The sequence below is a fragment of the Pagrus pagrus genome (genome assembly GCF_965226575.1).
Source record: "Pagrus pagrus genome assembly, chromosome: 10".
Taxonomy (NCBI): domain Eukaryota; kingdom Metazoa; phylum Chordata; class Actinopteri; order Spariformes; family Sparidae; genus Pagrus; species Pagrus pagrus.
In genome coordinates this window covers 30,298,453-30,312,163 of record NC_140194.1, presented here as the reverse complement: position 1 = coordinate 30,312,163, position 13,711 = coordinate 30,298,453, and the positions used below count along the sequence as shown (strand labels likewise).

General features: G+C 39.2%; 1 protein-coding gene across 1 annotated transcript; it reads left to right on the top strand.

Annotated features, from left to right (window-relative positions):
- The first annotated feature begins 418 nt into the window (after positions 1-418).
- LOC311263870 (protein FAM199X-like) lies at positions 419-1,635 on the top strand. The gene is made up of 3 exons (XM_084364216.1): positions 419-671; positions 841-943; positions 1,319-1,635. Exons 1-3 carry the CDS (start codon positions 478-480, stop codon positions 1,490-1,492), a joined length of 471 nt encoding a protein of 156 aa, XP_084220342.1. The 5' UTR covers positions 419-477; the 3' UTR covers positions 1,493-1,635.
- The last annotated feature ends 12,076 nt before the right edge of the window (positions 1,636-13,711 follow it).

The following is a 13,711-nucleotide window of genomic DNA, read 5'->3' as shown; positions in this document are numbered from 1 at the left end:
CATTGATTAACATTAATAACTTTACTGATAATCGATAATCAATTAATATTCCCATTGAATTTCAACAGCACTTACACCAATGTGTGAGCGGCCTATCACCAGGATGATACAGAGAAGATAAAATAATAGTTGTCAATGAACATAAAAGTCTGACTATGGTTTGTGTTTTAGGGTGTATTTGTAGTTTATTTTACACCTGAAGCGCTGAGGAAGTAAAAATATAAATGCATTTTGGTTATTTAAAGCTACTGAGTAAAATGTTGTGATTATAATGTTAACTGTTTCACTTGTTAATAATACAATAACAAGTCTCATATCACTGTATATCCATCTTCGAAGGATTTAATTTATACTCAGTTGCCTTTTTGATTCAGCTGATGGTCATTGTTGTGTATCAGAGAAAATCACTCCCAGGCAATATTTAAGTTAACACAGAGTTATGCAGAGTGTGAAAAGTACATTCCTTTGACCTGTGTGATGTCATCAGGTACAAAACTACATCAGAGAGCACAGTCCCAGGCAGCGGGCCAACAGCGCCAGACAGGGATGGAAGAGGAGCAGCCACAGCGGCGCCAGCACCGGCGGTGTCAGCGGAGCCAGCAGCAGCAATGCCAGCATGGTCAGCTCCGCCAGTTCCTCCATGGCCTCTACAGCCTCCAACTCCATCGCAGGTAAGATGGTTGGCTAGCAGTATTCATAATAGTGCCACTGCCACTATTGTTGTCCAGATTGAACAGTGACAGAAAATAATAAGAAATGGTAGAGTTCAATTTCCAGCTCAGTTCAAGTCATTTTAAGGTCTTCCTGGTTGTAATACTGTTAATATTTCCTTTTGTTCAGGTGGTACAGCATCAGCTGTAGTGGAAACAGTGTTGCCAAAATCAGCAGAGCTCACAGTGACGGCAACCTCTCCAGTGCTGCACAACATATACAAGACTATAAAGTAAGAAACACGAACGTGTGAACATGTCTCCATTTTTCTTGTGATGCTATTATTGTCCTAGACAAATATCACTTATTTACATTACTGGGAACACACTGGAAAGAATTCTAAGGGGTACAGGATTTTTTAACAGGTTTTTGTTTTGTTTTTAAACAATTTCTGAGCCTGGCCGCTACATACATTTTATTCAACAGTAACAAATCCATTATAATGTAATTTTTTGTTGCCTGATGTTACTCCAAGCATTTTTGACTTTGTACTTTTGATTTCGTTCACCACGCCATCTTATAGAGCATTTGACATTAGATGTCCTTGATCCTCGTCTAGGTATCATTTCTAACCTCTGTTTCGCTGTCTTGCCACTCCATCTTTTAGAAACGCTCAAAGCAGCACAAGCTTCAGCAGAAAGCCCTCTGGAAGTTTCAGCTGAAAGAGCAGCAACAGGCCCGCAAGGAGTGTCTGACTGGACTGTTTCTGAACGAGGAGGTGCTGTCACTACAGGTGACGGAGGAGGACGACCACGGTGACGACCTGGACATACTGATGTGACACCAGTGAATCAATGAGTGCTCCCTGTACTGAGCTTTGGCTCTTGTCTCTGTCTCATGTATCAAGTTATTAATTACAGCAATTATGTTAAACACAGCTTTATGTATTCTGTAGTTACCAATCAATAAAACTCCACTGTGTGATGCAACAAAGTTATTTGTCTATTTACAATATAAATGGCAGAAAATGAATCATATTGAGCTGATTAAATATAGTTTAAAAAGTTTTACTTTAAATGATGGCAACTATCTAATCAATCTATACATCAATCTATACATACATCTCATACATCTATACATACATCTATCTATCTATACATACATCTTATCCATTTATACATACATACATTTTTACATACATCTTATCCATCTGTACATACATCTTATCTATCTATACATACATCTCATCTATCTATACATACATCTATACATACATACATACATACATCTATACATACATCTTATCTATCTATACATACATCTATACATACATACATCTATACATACATCTTATCTATCTATACATACATCTATACATACATACATACATACATACATACATACATACATCTATACATACATCTTTACATACATACATACATCTATACATACATCTCATCTATCTATACATACATCTATACATACATACATACATCAATCTATACATGCATCTTATCTATCTATACATACATCAATCTATACATACATCACATCAATCTATACATACATCTATACATACATACATCAATCTATACATACATCTTATCGATCTATACATACATACATACATACATACATACATACATACATCAATCTATACATACATCCCATCTATCTATACTTACATCTATACATGCATCAATCTATACATCAATCTATAAATCTATACATCCACCTATACATCAATCTATACATATATCTCTACATCTGTCTTAAAATCTATCTTTACATAAATCAATACATACAACTATACATACATCAATCTATACATTTATCTAATCATCTATCTATACATACAACTATACATACATCAATCTAAACATTTATCAAAACATCTATCTGTACATCTATCTAAACATAAATCCATACATCAATCTATACATACAACTATACATACATCAATCTAAACATTTATTTATCTAAACATCTATCTGTACATCTATACATCCATGGACCAATCTGCATGACATCCCAGAAATCCACATTGACGAGAGGAGGGCAGCTGATGCTCTGCACTGGATGGACTTGGTGGAGGATCAAGCTCCTGCATCGCTGGGTGATGCGCCACATCCTCTGATTGGCTGGACTCTGTGTGAGTCCTGCAGAGGAGGACAGAGATGTGATTGCTGTTTCTAGGACATGCAGCCAGGAGGCGGGGCTTACATTGTAATCCTGTGGCAGGTGATACATGTCACTCACATGCACCATCACTGGAGTCTGTGTGTGCGGCGGCTGCACCACGGCTGTCCACTGATCTGTGCTGTGACAGGACCCGGACTGTCTGAGGGGGACGTGGCTCCTCCACAGCTCTCTGTGAGGTCGAGGCCTCCATCACAGCTGCCCGTGAGGTGGATGCCACTGGTGACACACATGGCCTCTTAGATGCTGCGACACCAACAAACAGAAACACAGATCAGTCTTCTAAAACTTTAAAAACACTTTAAAATAAGATACCTCTTCTTACAGCTGCAGTGAACTACATCTGAATACTAATATTGGATCAAATGACATTCATTTGAGAGTCACAACTTTTGTAAAGATGCACAATTCTCCAGAACACTGTTTAAAGCTAGAAAGGTGGCAGGGTCCGCCACATATAAACAAAGTAAAACAGTATGAAATTGTGTTGTCCTTTAAGGTCACTTTATTTATTCAGTCATGAAAACAAAGAAGGTTTGTTTATTTAGTTTGTTTAAGCATAAAAAAAATCAGTCAATGAAGATCTTTCTCTTCTGATTAAAAATAGTGCCCCTTTAAAGATCCTGTACCAGGAACCATTGTACCTCAGTGTTATTGTTCACAGTAGTTATAGTGTTATTCCTGTTATTGTCATCCAACTGAAAGCTGCAACAAGGAACCAAAACCTCCTGTAGTAAAGATCTTGATCTAGCTATCATGTGGATTTGATGTGGAAATGAGCGAGTGACAGACAAAGGCAACAGGTTCTGATACTATTTTTCATCATCTCACCTGACTGCACTCTCCTGGGGTCCGTTTCACAAAGCAGGTTTAGTGAAAACTCTGAGTCTGTTAACCCTGAAATGAGGGAAACTCTGAGTTTTCCGTTTCACAAAGGGAGGTAACTCAAACCAGAGAAAGAGGGGTAACTTCAGCCTGTTTCACAGAGAGAGGTAACTTAAGCTCTCGGTCAGTTACCATGGTAACATGCTCTATGAACCTAACCTGGTCGGGACCAGGTTTTTCTCAACAAACCTCGAGTTTCTCTCTGTCTCCGCCCTCTTTCAGCCACACACGGTATTTGATTTCCTCATTTCCCGAGTTTTGGCGTAATATAGTTCTGCCGTCTGTTTAAAAAAAAAAAATTAGTCAGTCGGCCTACAAGTTATATTAGGTGGCGACTATTTTCACTACCATGGCGTGTCCTTTTGATAATGATCCTGTGGATGAAGGTGCAGCATTACTGCGCAGAGAATTAAATATTCGTCGGGAGATGATTATCAGACCGAGCATAGATGTTCTTGCATTTCCAGACAATTATCTTTTTGAGCGGTACCGTTTCACTCACAGTCCATTATTTACAAACACAACCTAATCCGTCCTTACATTTCCAACATTACCAACCGAAGTCATGCTCTCACATCCCAGCAGATAGTGTGTGTTGCGCTGCGTTTTTTTGCAAATGGGAGTTTTTTATACAACGTCGGAGATGCAGAGCACTTGAGCAAGGCAACTGTATGCAGAGCGGTCAGAAAAGTGTGTCCGCCCTGAAACGCCCAGTGGGGTGAAAAACGTAGCCCTCCTCTTCTCCGTTGCCATGGTGACTCGTCGAATCGGGGCTCCATTGACGCGGTCTTTTTATACTTGTGGCGCACGCGCTTAACTCTAGGTGAAACTACTCCGAGTTGATCAAACTAACTCAAATCAGCTGTTCTGGAACCGAGAACTCAGAGTTTCCTATCTCAGAGTAGATCAACTCAGAGTTCAAGGTTAGACTCAGAGTTTGTTGAACCTGCTTTGTGAAACGGACCCCTGGTCTTCCAGCAGCATGCGCTGGGCTGTTGCAGGCTGAACCAAGATCACGCCTGATGGTAGAAATGTGGGAGATGGAGTGCAGTCGTCTGGTCGGACGTTAATGACTTCACCATCCGTCAGAGAAGGGGCAGGAGGCTCACCGAGTGCACTCTTCAGATTTTCCATCGCCTTCCATCGAACCAAAGTAAGAGTGGACGGCAGCGATGTTGTAGAGGGAGCAATGCGTCTTCTACCCCTGACTGCCGTCTTTGGTCTCATCATCTTTTTGTTATTTTTGTCTGTCTTGCGTGGAGGGGATGCTGCTGCCAAAGCCCCATTGCTACAAAAAGACACACTCACTGTTACATTGATGTCCCAGAAACACGACAGGACACTGATCAAATGATAAATCATCATTAACTAACAAAGCACCACCTACAGGACTCACAACTCACACACACACTTACTTTGGGTAGTCTTTGGTAATAAATGGATGAGTGAGGACTTCACGGGGCGTGATCCTCTCATCTTCATCTATCTTGAGCATGGCCTTCAGGAGCTCGATGCACTGCTCTCGCTCTGCGGCCTCAGCTATATTATTTTTCTCGGGACGCATCTAGTTGAGGAAACAACAGTCAAATCCACCATCATGAAAAGACAACCGATCATAGTGACAAAGAAAGTTACTTCACACGTACCTTTTTGAGATCGTCCAGAGACTGGAGCTGGTCCTTGTTGGCACAGCTAAGATGACTTCTGAAATACTCAAAAGATGTCTGAAAGAAGGTTCAAAGTGTTTGTATCAATGCTCCTCAGAATCAGTTTGAATGATCCACTGTTAAATGTTGGAAAATGTTAACAAGAAAATATTCTGATAGAAGATTAAAGGTCAGAGAAGGTTCACTGTTGTACCTTGAGCTCCCAGCTGTTGGACTCAGTCCCGTTAAAGTACTTATTTGTCCTTAGACCAGCACTGAGAAGACGGTCCTCTGGCTGACCCAGGAGATCATTGATGCACTGCAGCTGGAGATTAAAAACAGAATTACATCAAAATATGCAAGAGGAAGCAAAATATTGTTCTCAGGAGGGCAAAGTAATGACTCTCCATATCTGAATGGCCAGTTCTCATCCGTTGGTTCGGTTCAAGCACGAGGAGTGAGATTGGCCAATCAGAGGCAAAGTAGGGCAGGTCATCCTTTCACAACATGTTAATGTTAAGACCTCCCATCGTGGCTAAGGTACAAAGTTCTTTGAACCACTAAACATCAGATTACTTCCTTACACTCAAAGTAAATTTAGAGCATCTTTTCATCTGTTTGAACAAAACACCAAGATGGTTTCTCATTCCCTATTTTCTTTATATTTCCTTTAAATTCCAGCTTTAGATTTCTCACCATACATGTGGGATGTACACTGAGCACTAATTAGAGCAAAACCACAAGCACGAGTGAAGACACACAAGTATGAGTAACTGACAGACTGTCTGAATATAGTAGGTGACTTACTATTTCATACTCAGTCCATTCATCGAACGGTAGTTTGCCGCAGATCATTAGGAACATCAGACAGCCCAGGGACCACATGTCAATGGCCTCAGAAAATGGACAGCCCAACATGATTTCTGGAGACCAGAATGTGGAGGAAAAACATTACACAAGATGTTTACACTATCAGATTTTGGAAAGTGACCAATAAATGGTAAACTACTAACTCACTCCAGTGTAACAATAAAAACAAAGAACCCTACCTAAAAGCCAGTGGTTGCAGGAGCGCGCCCTGGCTGGCTTCTGATCTGGGAATGGCACCACCGAAGTCAATCAGCTTGACTCTGAAGGGTCGTGTTTGGTGATTCTCCATCATGATGTTGTGGAGGTGCACGTCACTGTGGATCACCCCGATCCTCTTCAGCGCCTCAAGTGCTGTCCCCATCTGAAAGTACAAGGTCAGTAAGAATGTACCAAAGCCTAAAACTGACAGAGTGCTCAGTGCTTTGCTTTCCATCTGATGGTGCTGATGTAGTTCATACCTTCTGGATGATGGTTCTGATGTCACTCAGAAGCATAGGCGCAAAACTTGTCTTTTCAAAATAGTCGCCTAGGCAGATATCCAGCTCGATTGCCTTTCCATGTTTGGTTTGAAAGCAATCGATGAACTTGACGATGTTGTGTTGGTCAAGTTTGAGGCGCTTGAACCGTCTTAGCATGGAAACCTGGAGACACACGGCAAGTTTGACATGATTAGTTTTTTTTTCATAATATGGTGCTTAAAACTAAAAGTGTACAGATAATCACTATATCTTTAGATAGTGGTGTTTGTAGATAGCTTAAAGTAGCTTAAAGTAAAAGGAATTGCTTGTTTGCACGAGGCACTTACTGCACCTCTGACTATACAATATCTTTTACAACATTGAACATAAATATCAACACCTCCCACCTTATTGATGGTGTCTTGATCGAAGAATTTAGGAATCTTCACAGCCACAGTCTGCTTGATGTCCTTTTTCCTACATTTCAACACCTTTCCGAAGCAGCCCTCTCCCAGAACTTCCAGGACCTCATATCCGCTGGGGAGCTGGACGGGTTTCATCTGGGAAGATGAGGTGGAATTGATGGATACATAGGAGCCCATTTTGTCTCTCAGAATACTGAACCAAAACAGGTGAAAACAAGAAAAAGGAGAAGTTACTTTCATTCCCTTTGAAGGACCATAACAATATTTCAGATATTATATTATATATTATAGAGTATATTTATTTTTGCTACCATCCAACGGTTTCTACCCCGTCAATGATTAGATGACACAAAACATGTTAAACCACCGCTTCAGGTTGTCTTTGTGACAAAGACAACCATGTATTTATTTCATATTCCACATTTCAGTGATCATCTGATGGTCTCTGTTTCTGAGCAAAATCAGGGGAATTTCCACTAAATGCTAATGATTTCTACAGGTATCTACAAATAGATGCGATCTGGCATCTCCACAATTTGCGAGTACATGGGAAAGATGCGAGCAGACGTGGCTTCTAATCGAGAGGTCTTGGTGAAGCTAAGCGCGGCGAAAGCTCCAGAAGAGATGGATGAATAAAGACGGCAATACTGGCTTTCACACCATCCCAGTTAACAACCAAATAACTGAAACTAACCTATATCGATTGGACCACCTTATGACCGTGTTACACTCCAGGCAACAAGTAGAGACTGTTGTTCACTCATGATGGACCAATATAGACACTGTGCAGACACACACGTAGTCTGTTGACTGTCTAGAGCTGGACTGCAGCTCTGTTCACTGCATGCTGCTGTAACATGTACGTCAAAATACAAAAGAAATATAATTTGTGGAAATAATGTATTCTGTGGGTAATGGGGGCGGGACTAGATAAGCATCTGCTTCTCCCGCTTTCCCTTTCGGCCATGTGTACTACCTTATTTTAACTAAGATGATGTGTGATGATGACTGTCTAATAACATGCCGAAATAAATAAATAAATAAAAAATAATAAAATAAAATAAGAGATTTCTATGAAAAACAGATAAAACCAGAATTCTCTGAAGAGCAGTGATAAATGTCCTTATTCAAGCTTATAAAGACAAAAAACAATGTCTAAACTACACCAGTTTCTTCAGAGGCAGAAAGGGAACAATACCGAATATGTTAAAGCCAAATGGGAAAAATAACTAGACACAGAAATATTACAGGAGGCTTCAACAATAATATTAAAAGTATTGGAGAGACAGAGATGAGTCTGATTAGGGTATTCTTTGATGCATTTAAAGGTCAAATTAACAGAAAACTTATCTCCAGGAATCTATTCATCTTTACAACTGGAAAGGGGCCTTTCCACAATGTATATCAAATCAAGATGGGAGACGGAAGCTAACATACAAATGACTGAAAATGAATACATATAAGACACAGTCAAACACCTCAAGTTCAGGTATCTAGAGGGAATTCACCTGGAAAAACACCTTAAGGTTTTCATTACTTAAAAAAATCCTGTAGTAACAAATCCAAATATGGCCATTGCTGGAGAATGTGTGGTAACATGTCTGCAGGTCACTATCACATTTTTTGGGAGTGTCCTAATATCGCTGCCTACTGGACAGATGTAGTAACAGAGATCAGATCTATAAGCGGCTCAGATCTTGATTTTAATGTCACTGTTATTTACTTGGGAAATGTACCATCTCAGCTGAAAAAAAGAAACGGCCAGATATTTACTACAAATACTATTAGCAGCTAGAAAAAAAGCAATAACCAGGAAATGTCGAAGTAAAGAGTCTCCAACAATCGTTGAATGGACAGAAATAGTTCAAGAAATGTACATATATATTTATAATATATATATATATATGTAATATATGAATCAAAAGATCACTTTCATGGGTTTCAAGGACTAACAGGAACATTGCAATGTAATGTAATCTTTAATTTTCCCCTTTAAGTTTTTTATTGCAAAGCATTTCATTATACCCACGATGACCCTATCACTCCATCTGTCTGCAATTTTCTTTCTCATTCTGTTCATTTGTTTGTTGTTATACAAAAACAAAAAACACAATTAAAACAAAGGTTAAAAACAGAAATATTACAGGAGGAATGGCGTTCAATGTGGGAAGCACAGCACTCAACCACATGCTCCAAGAGGTGTAGACAATTTGTCTGGGCAAATTTGATTGGCTTCTTCATCTCGCCTCACATTACAAGTAAATGATTTCAGTCACAACAGCAGTGTTGGAGACTGTGCGGACACATCACTCCAACATCTTCTGGACGTGTGCAAACATTTTGGAGAAACATGTTCGGCTCTAAAAATATGAAATACCTGTGGATGTTCACCGCCATGTTTCTACATTAGCCCAGAACAGCCAAACCACGCACTGACTCTACAGAGGGACTTTCATGTTTTTAGCGGCCACCATATAAGGGAGGGTGAGACGAGGGGTCTTCAGTTGGTTATAATCTGCAACCTCACCACTAGATGGCACTAAATTTTCAACACGTTCAAGTGATTACTTTATGCTCAACGTTCCCTGGATTAACACTGAATTCGGTAAAAATGCTTTCAGTTACTCTGCTGCATCGTCCTGGAATACTTTACAACATACACTCAAACACAACACAATTGTTTCCATGGACCAATTTTGAAAAAATGCTTTCCAGCTACTCTGCTTTTGAATGTAACTGTTTTAAACAATGTTTGTTTCTTGTTGTCGTTTGTCTCATTGTTCCCCTGTGCTCTCGACATCATTGTAAATGAGGGCTTGTCCTCAATGATCCCCTCGAGATTTAAATAAAGGTTAAAATAAAAATAAAAAAATTAATAAAATTAAATAAATACTTTCTGTTATGACGCTGGTTACGTTTTTTTAAAACATAAAGCAGAAACGAACCCCTGAATGTTCTTTAGAGTATTGAACTGTATTCACATAATAAACTGACAGAATAAATACTCAAAAAGTTCTTTGTTTGTGGTGTTTTTTTTGTAAATACTTTGTTCAAATAAATGTGTCCACCACAGGAACATCACCTGATAACGACTTAAAAATGTTGATTTGAAAAGATGTTATTTACACCCTCGACACTTTTATCTCAGCAGCTTCAGTGAAGATTGAGGTTAATAAAGCTTGTAAATAACATCTTTTCAGATCAGTTTGTGGTCTCGGGGCTTCTGCAGACTTGGATTACACCAGACGAGCTGTACGGAGACATTTGATGTTTTACAGCTGGTTTCTGTAGATTATTAATCCTTTCAACTGAACTTTTATATAACTCACTGCTTTATTATTATTATTATATTAAGGTTTAAAGTTATGCATAATTAGGGGCGTGATCTCTTTGAGATCATTTTACACAAGAAAACATCCAGTGTCACCCAAAACTAACTTTTCATGAAAGGCTAGCTAAAATGCTATCAACATCCTATCTGTAAATTCAACAATTTACCATGAGTACATTGTCAACTGAAACCCATTTCTACACGTTTAAGAAGATGAATAAATACATCTGGTGTGATAATTAAAGATGTCCTACCTGCAGAGACTCTGGACAGCAGGTTCTTCGGCACAGGGGGTCCACCAGAAACCACTTCTCCAGCAGTTAAAGGTGGTCCACGCTCTGCGGTAGTTGTCCTCCAGAAAAAATGTATCCAAAAGGTTTGTGTGAGAAAAAGTCTTTAGGTGATCAGGTAAAATCCAACAGGTTTGTGTGAGAATAGTCTTCCAGGTGGTCAGGTATAATCCAACAGGTTTGGTGGAGAATAATCTTCCAGGTGGTCAAATTTAATCCAACAAGTGTGTTTGTGATGAAGTCTTCCAGTCTATCAGGTTTCCGAGATTCAAACTTTCCAACAGCAGATCCGCAGGAGGTCAACTTATCAAAGTTTAATGTGCGAACAGGGAAATGAGCGAGGGGCTGCAGCTTTTATAGCTTTGGTCAATGTTCTGTTTCCATGGCCTTCAGTGACGCGTGTGCGTGCCAGATCGAGTGACAGATTCTGTGCAGCAAATTGATTTATTTAGTTTTCTTGTGTAAAATGTCGTCATTCAATAATATGTCATTTAAATGTGTCAGTAATGTAACTTCATTCATGCCAATGAAGTTTATTTGAATTGATAGATGTAAACTGTGGGATTTGTGTGTGTGCAGCAGGTGTTTCTACAAGAGCTCCACTCATAATCTCCAGTTTGTGGGGTCTCAAATAATTAACGTTAGGGCAGAGATCAATAAATACATAATAAACGAGAGCGAGAGAGGGAGAGAGGCTTTTGGACGCTCCTGCCTGCAACATCCTATGGAAGCCCGTTTCCACCAGTTAAAGAAAAAAAGGATTAAACCTAAAAAATGATGAAAAAATATTTCCATTGTAAGTCAAAATCATGAGATAAAATGTCAAAATCATGAGAGAAAAAGTCACATTATGAAATAAAAAGTCAAATTATTATTATAGGCATGTCAAATTAAAGAACTGCCCACCCTCCAGAGAACAGAGCATCTAAACATTGTACTGTTTGTGTAGTATTAAACTTAATAATTATGGTGTGCAAGTTCGCATCCAAAGGTGGAGCGCAGCGCAGCTAACTAGGAACATGTCCACTTGCCAAAAGGCCCTTTACGAAAACAGCAGGAAACCGCGTTTTCTGTTTTGTGCCTTTATTTATTATAATAAAAGTGGGTTATATGCACTCAGGTGGTTTTCTATGTCATTTCTGTTCATTTCCTATTATATTATTTCTATAGTTAACAGACAAGACCAGTTAATCATGTTGAAATATGACACATGGGGATATACTAGTCTTTCCTGACATCGGATGTGACTGTCACATATACATAAGATCTGACTTAAAATATTTTGATATATCCAGACAGCAGAAATCACTTGTGCTTGGTTACTGGTCATATCTATACAATATGCTGACAGATTCTAGCAGTATAAAAGTGGTCCCATACCGGGAGTTGGATATGCTCCAACCACAACATCTGTGACTCATGATATCATCAGGTGTGACTTAAAATCACTTTGTTAAAATTTAGAAATATCCAGACAGCAGAAATCACTTGTGCTTGGTTACAGGTCATATCTATGCAATATGCTGACAGATTCTAGCAGTATAAAAGTGGTCCCATACCGGGAGTTGGATATGCTCCAACCACAACATCTGTGACTCATGATATCATCAGGTGTGACTTAAAATCACTTTGTTAATATTTAGAAATATCCTGACAGCAGATATCACTGGTGTTCCGACTTCAGACATGGTTACTGGTCATATCTATACACTATCCTGACGTTAGACACGACTAATGAATCTTCTGCAGGTATGACCACTGTCCATTTCTGAATATGATGCATATTTACCTTTAGTATCCAGGATGACATGAACTCCAGATTCTAGCAGTATTAAAGTGCTCCCATATTTCATTTGACATTATTTTTACACTGTGGTATTGCTACTTTTACTTAAATACACGGTCTGTTTACTTCTTCCACCTCTGCCCTTGACTTATTCCTTTATAAATTTGTGTTGATAGGACGGCGTTGTGTGTGCATGTGTATGAGTTTTCACAGACTTCTCTCCTTTGTGAAGTGCTTACAACCTGTCCAATGATTCACCTGATTCACATGAACATCGCTGAGGTTAAGTATGTTTCAGTGTTTTTTATTATGCAGGAAGGAAAATAGCATTTCAATTCAATTCAAACCTTTATTTAAGCCTCAGATAACTGAGGTGTTCCTCATTTTGACTGAGTTTAAATCATTTGAAAAGAACAATACTAATCGCACACTGAGGTGCAGTGTTTTGAGATCATCGTCTTGACTTGTTCAGGGGTAGTGAGAGTATTGATATGAACACAAGTGTTAGTGAGTCTAAACACATAGCCAACACCTTAGCTAATAGTTTAGCGTCCACATTGATCAATGAGATGGGCCTGTATGAGCTGCAGAGAAGCGGGTCTTTGTTCCTTTTTAATATTAAGGAGATAGATGTTTGCCGTAGAGTAGGGGGTAAGCAAATGGCAGTAAAAGACTCATTAAGCATTTCAAGTAAGAGAGGGGTCAATTGATCTGAAAAATGTTTATAGAATTCTACGGGGAAGCCATCTGGGCCAGGACATTTGCCAATTTGCATAACACAGATTGCTCTAAAAATCTCTTCTAATGTGATTGGTTGTTCCAAGCCTGATGCTGAGGCTGTATCTAAGCTTGGTATGGAAAGGTTTCTGAAGAAAGAGTCCAACTCTGACAGCCCACTTTGATTCTCAGAGGTGTACAAGTGACTGTAGAAGTTTTTGAATTGATCATTTATTAATTGTGGATCAGTTGTGGTGCCTGTGTGTGTGTTTATTTTTAGAATTTGGTGGGCTGAGGATTTTTGGCGCAGTTGGTGAGCTAGCAGCCTGCTGTATCGTGTATCGACTTCTTAATCTTTTTTTTGTCCAAAAAGGTGTTTCAGAGTTTCAAAAAGTCACCAATAAAAAGGAAATAATCTCCAGGAGTCCTCCAAAGCTGAGTGCAGTTCATCCG

Excerpts from the sequence above, each read along its gene's own strand:
- LOC311263870 (XM_084364216.1), top strand. The coding sequence starts at position 478 with ATGTCATCAGGTACAAAACTACATCAGAGAGCACAGTCCCAGGCAGCG. Across the intron at positions 672-840 it reads AGCCTCCAACTCCATCGCAG|GTGGTACAGCATCAGCTGTA; the intron begins GTAAGATGGTTG and ends CCTTTTGTTCAG. Across the intron at positions 944-1,318 it reads AACATATACAAGACTATAAA|AAACGCTCAAAGCAGCACAA; the intron begins GTAAGAAACACG and ends TCCATCTTTTAG.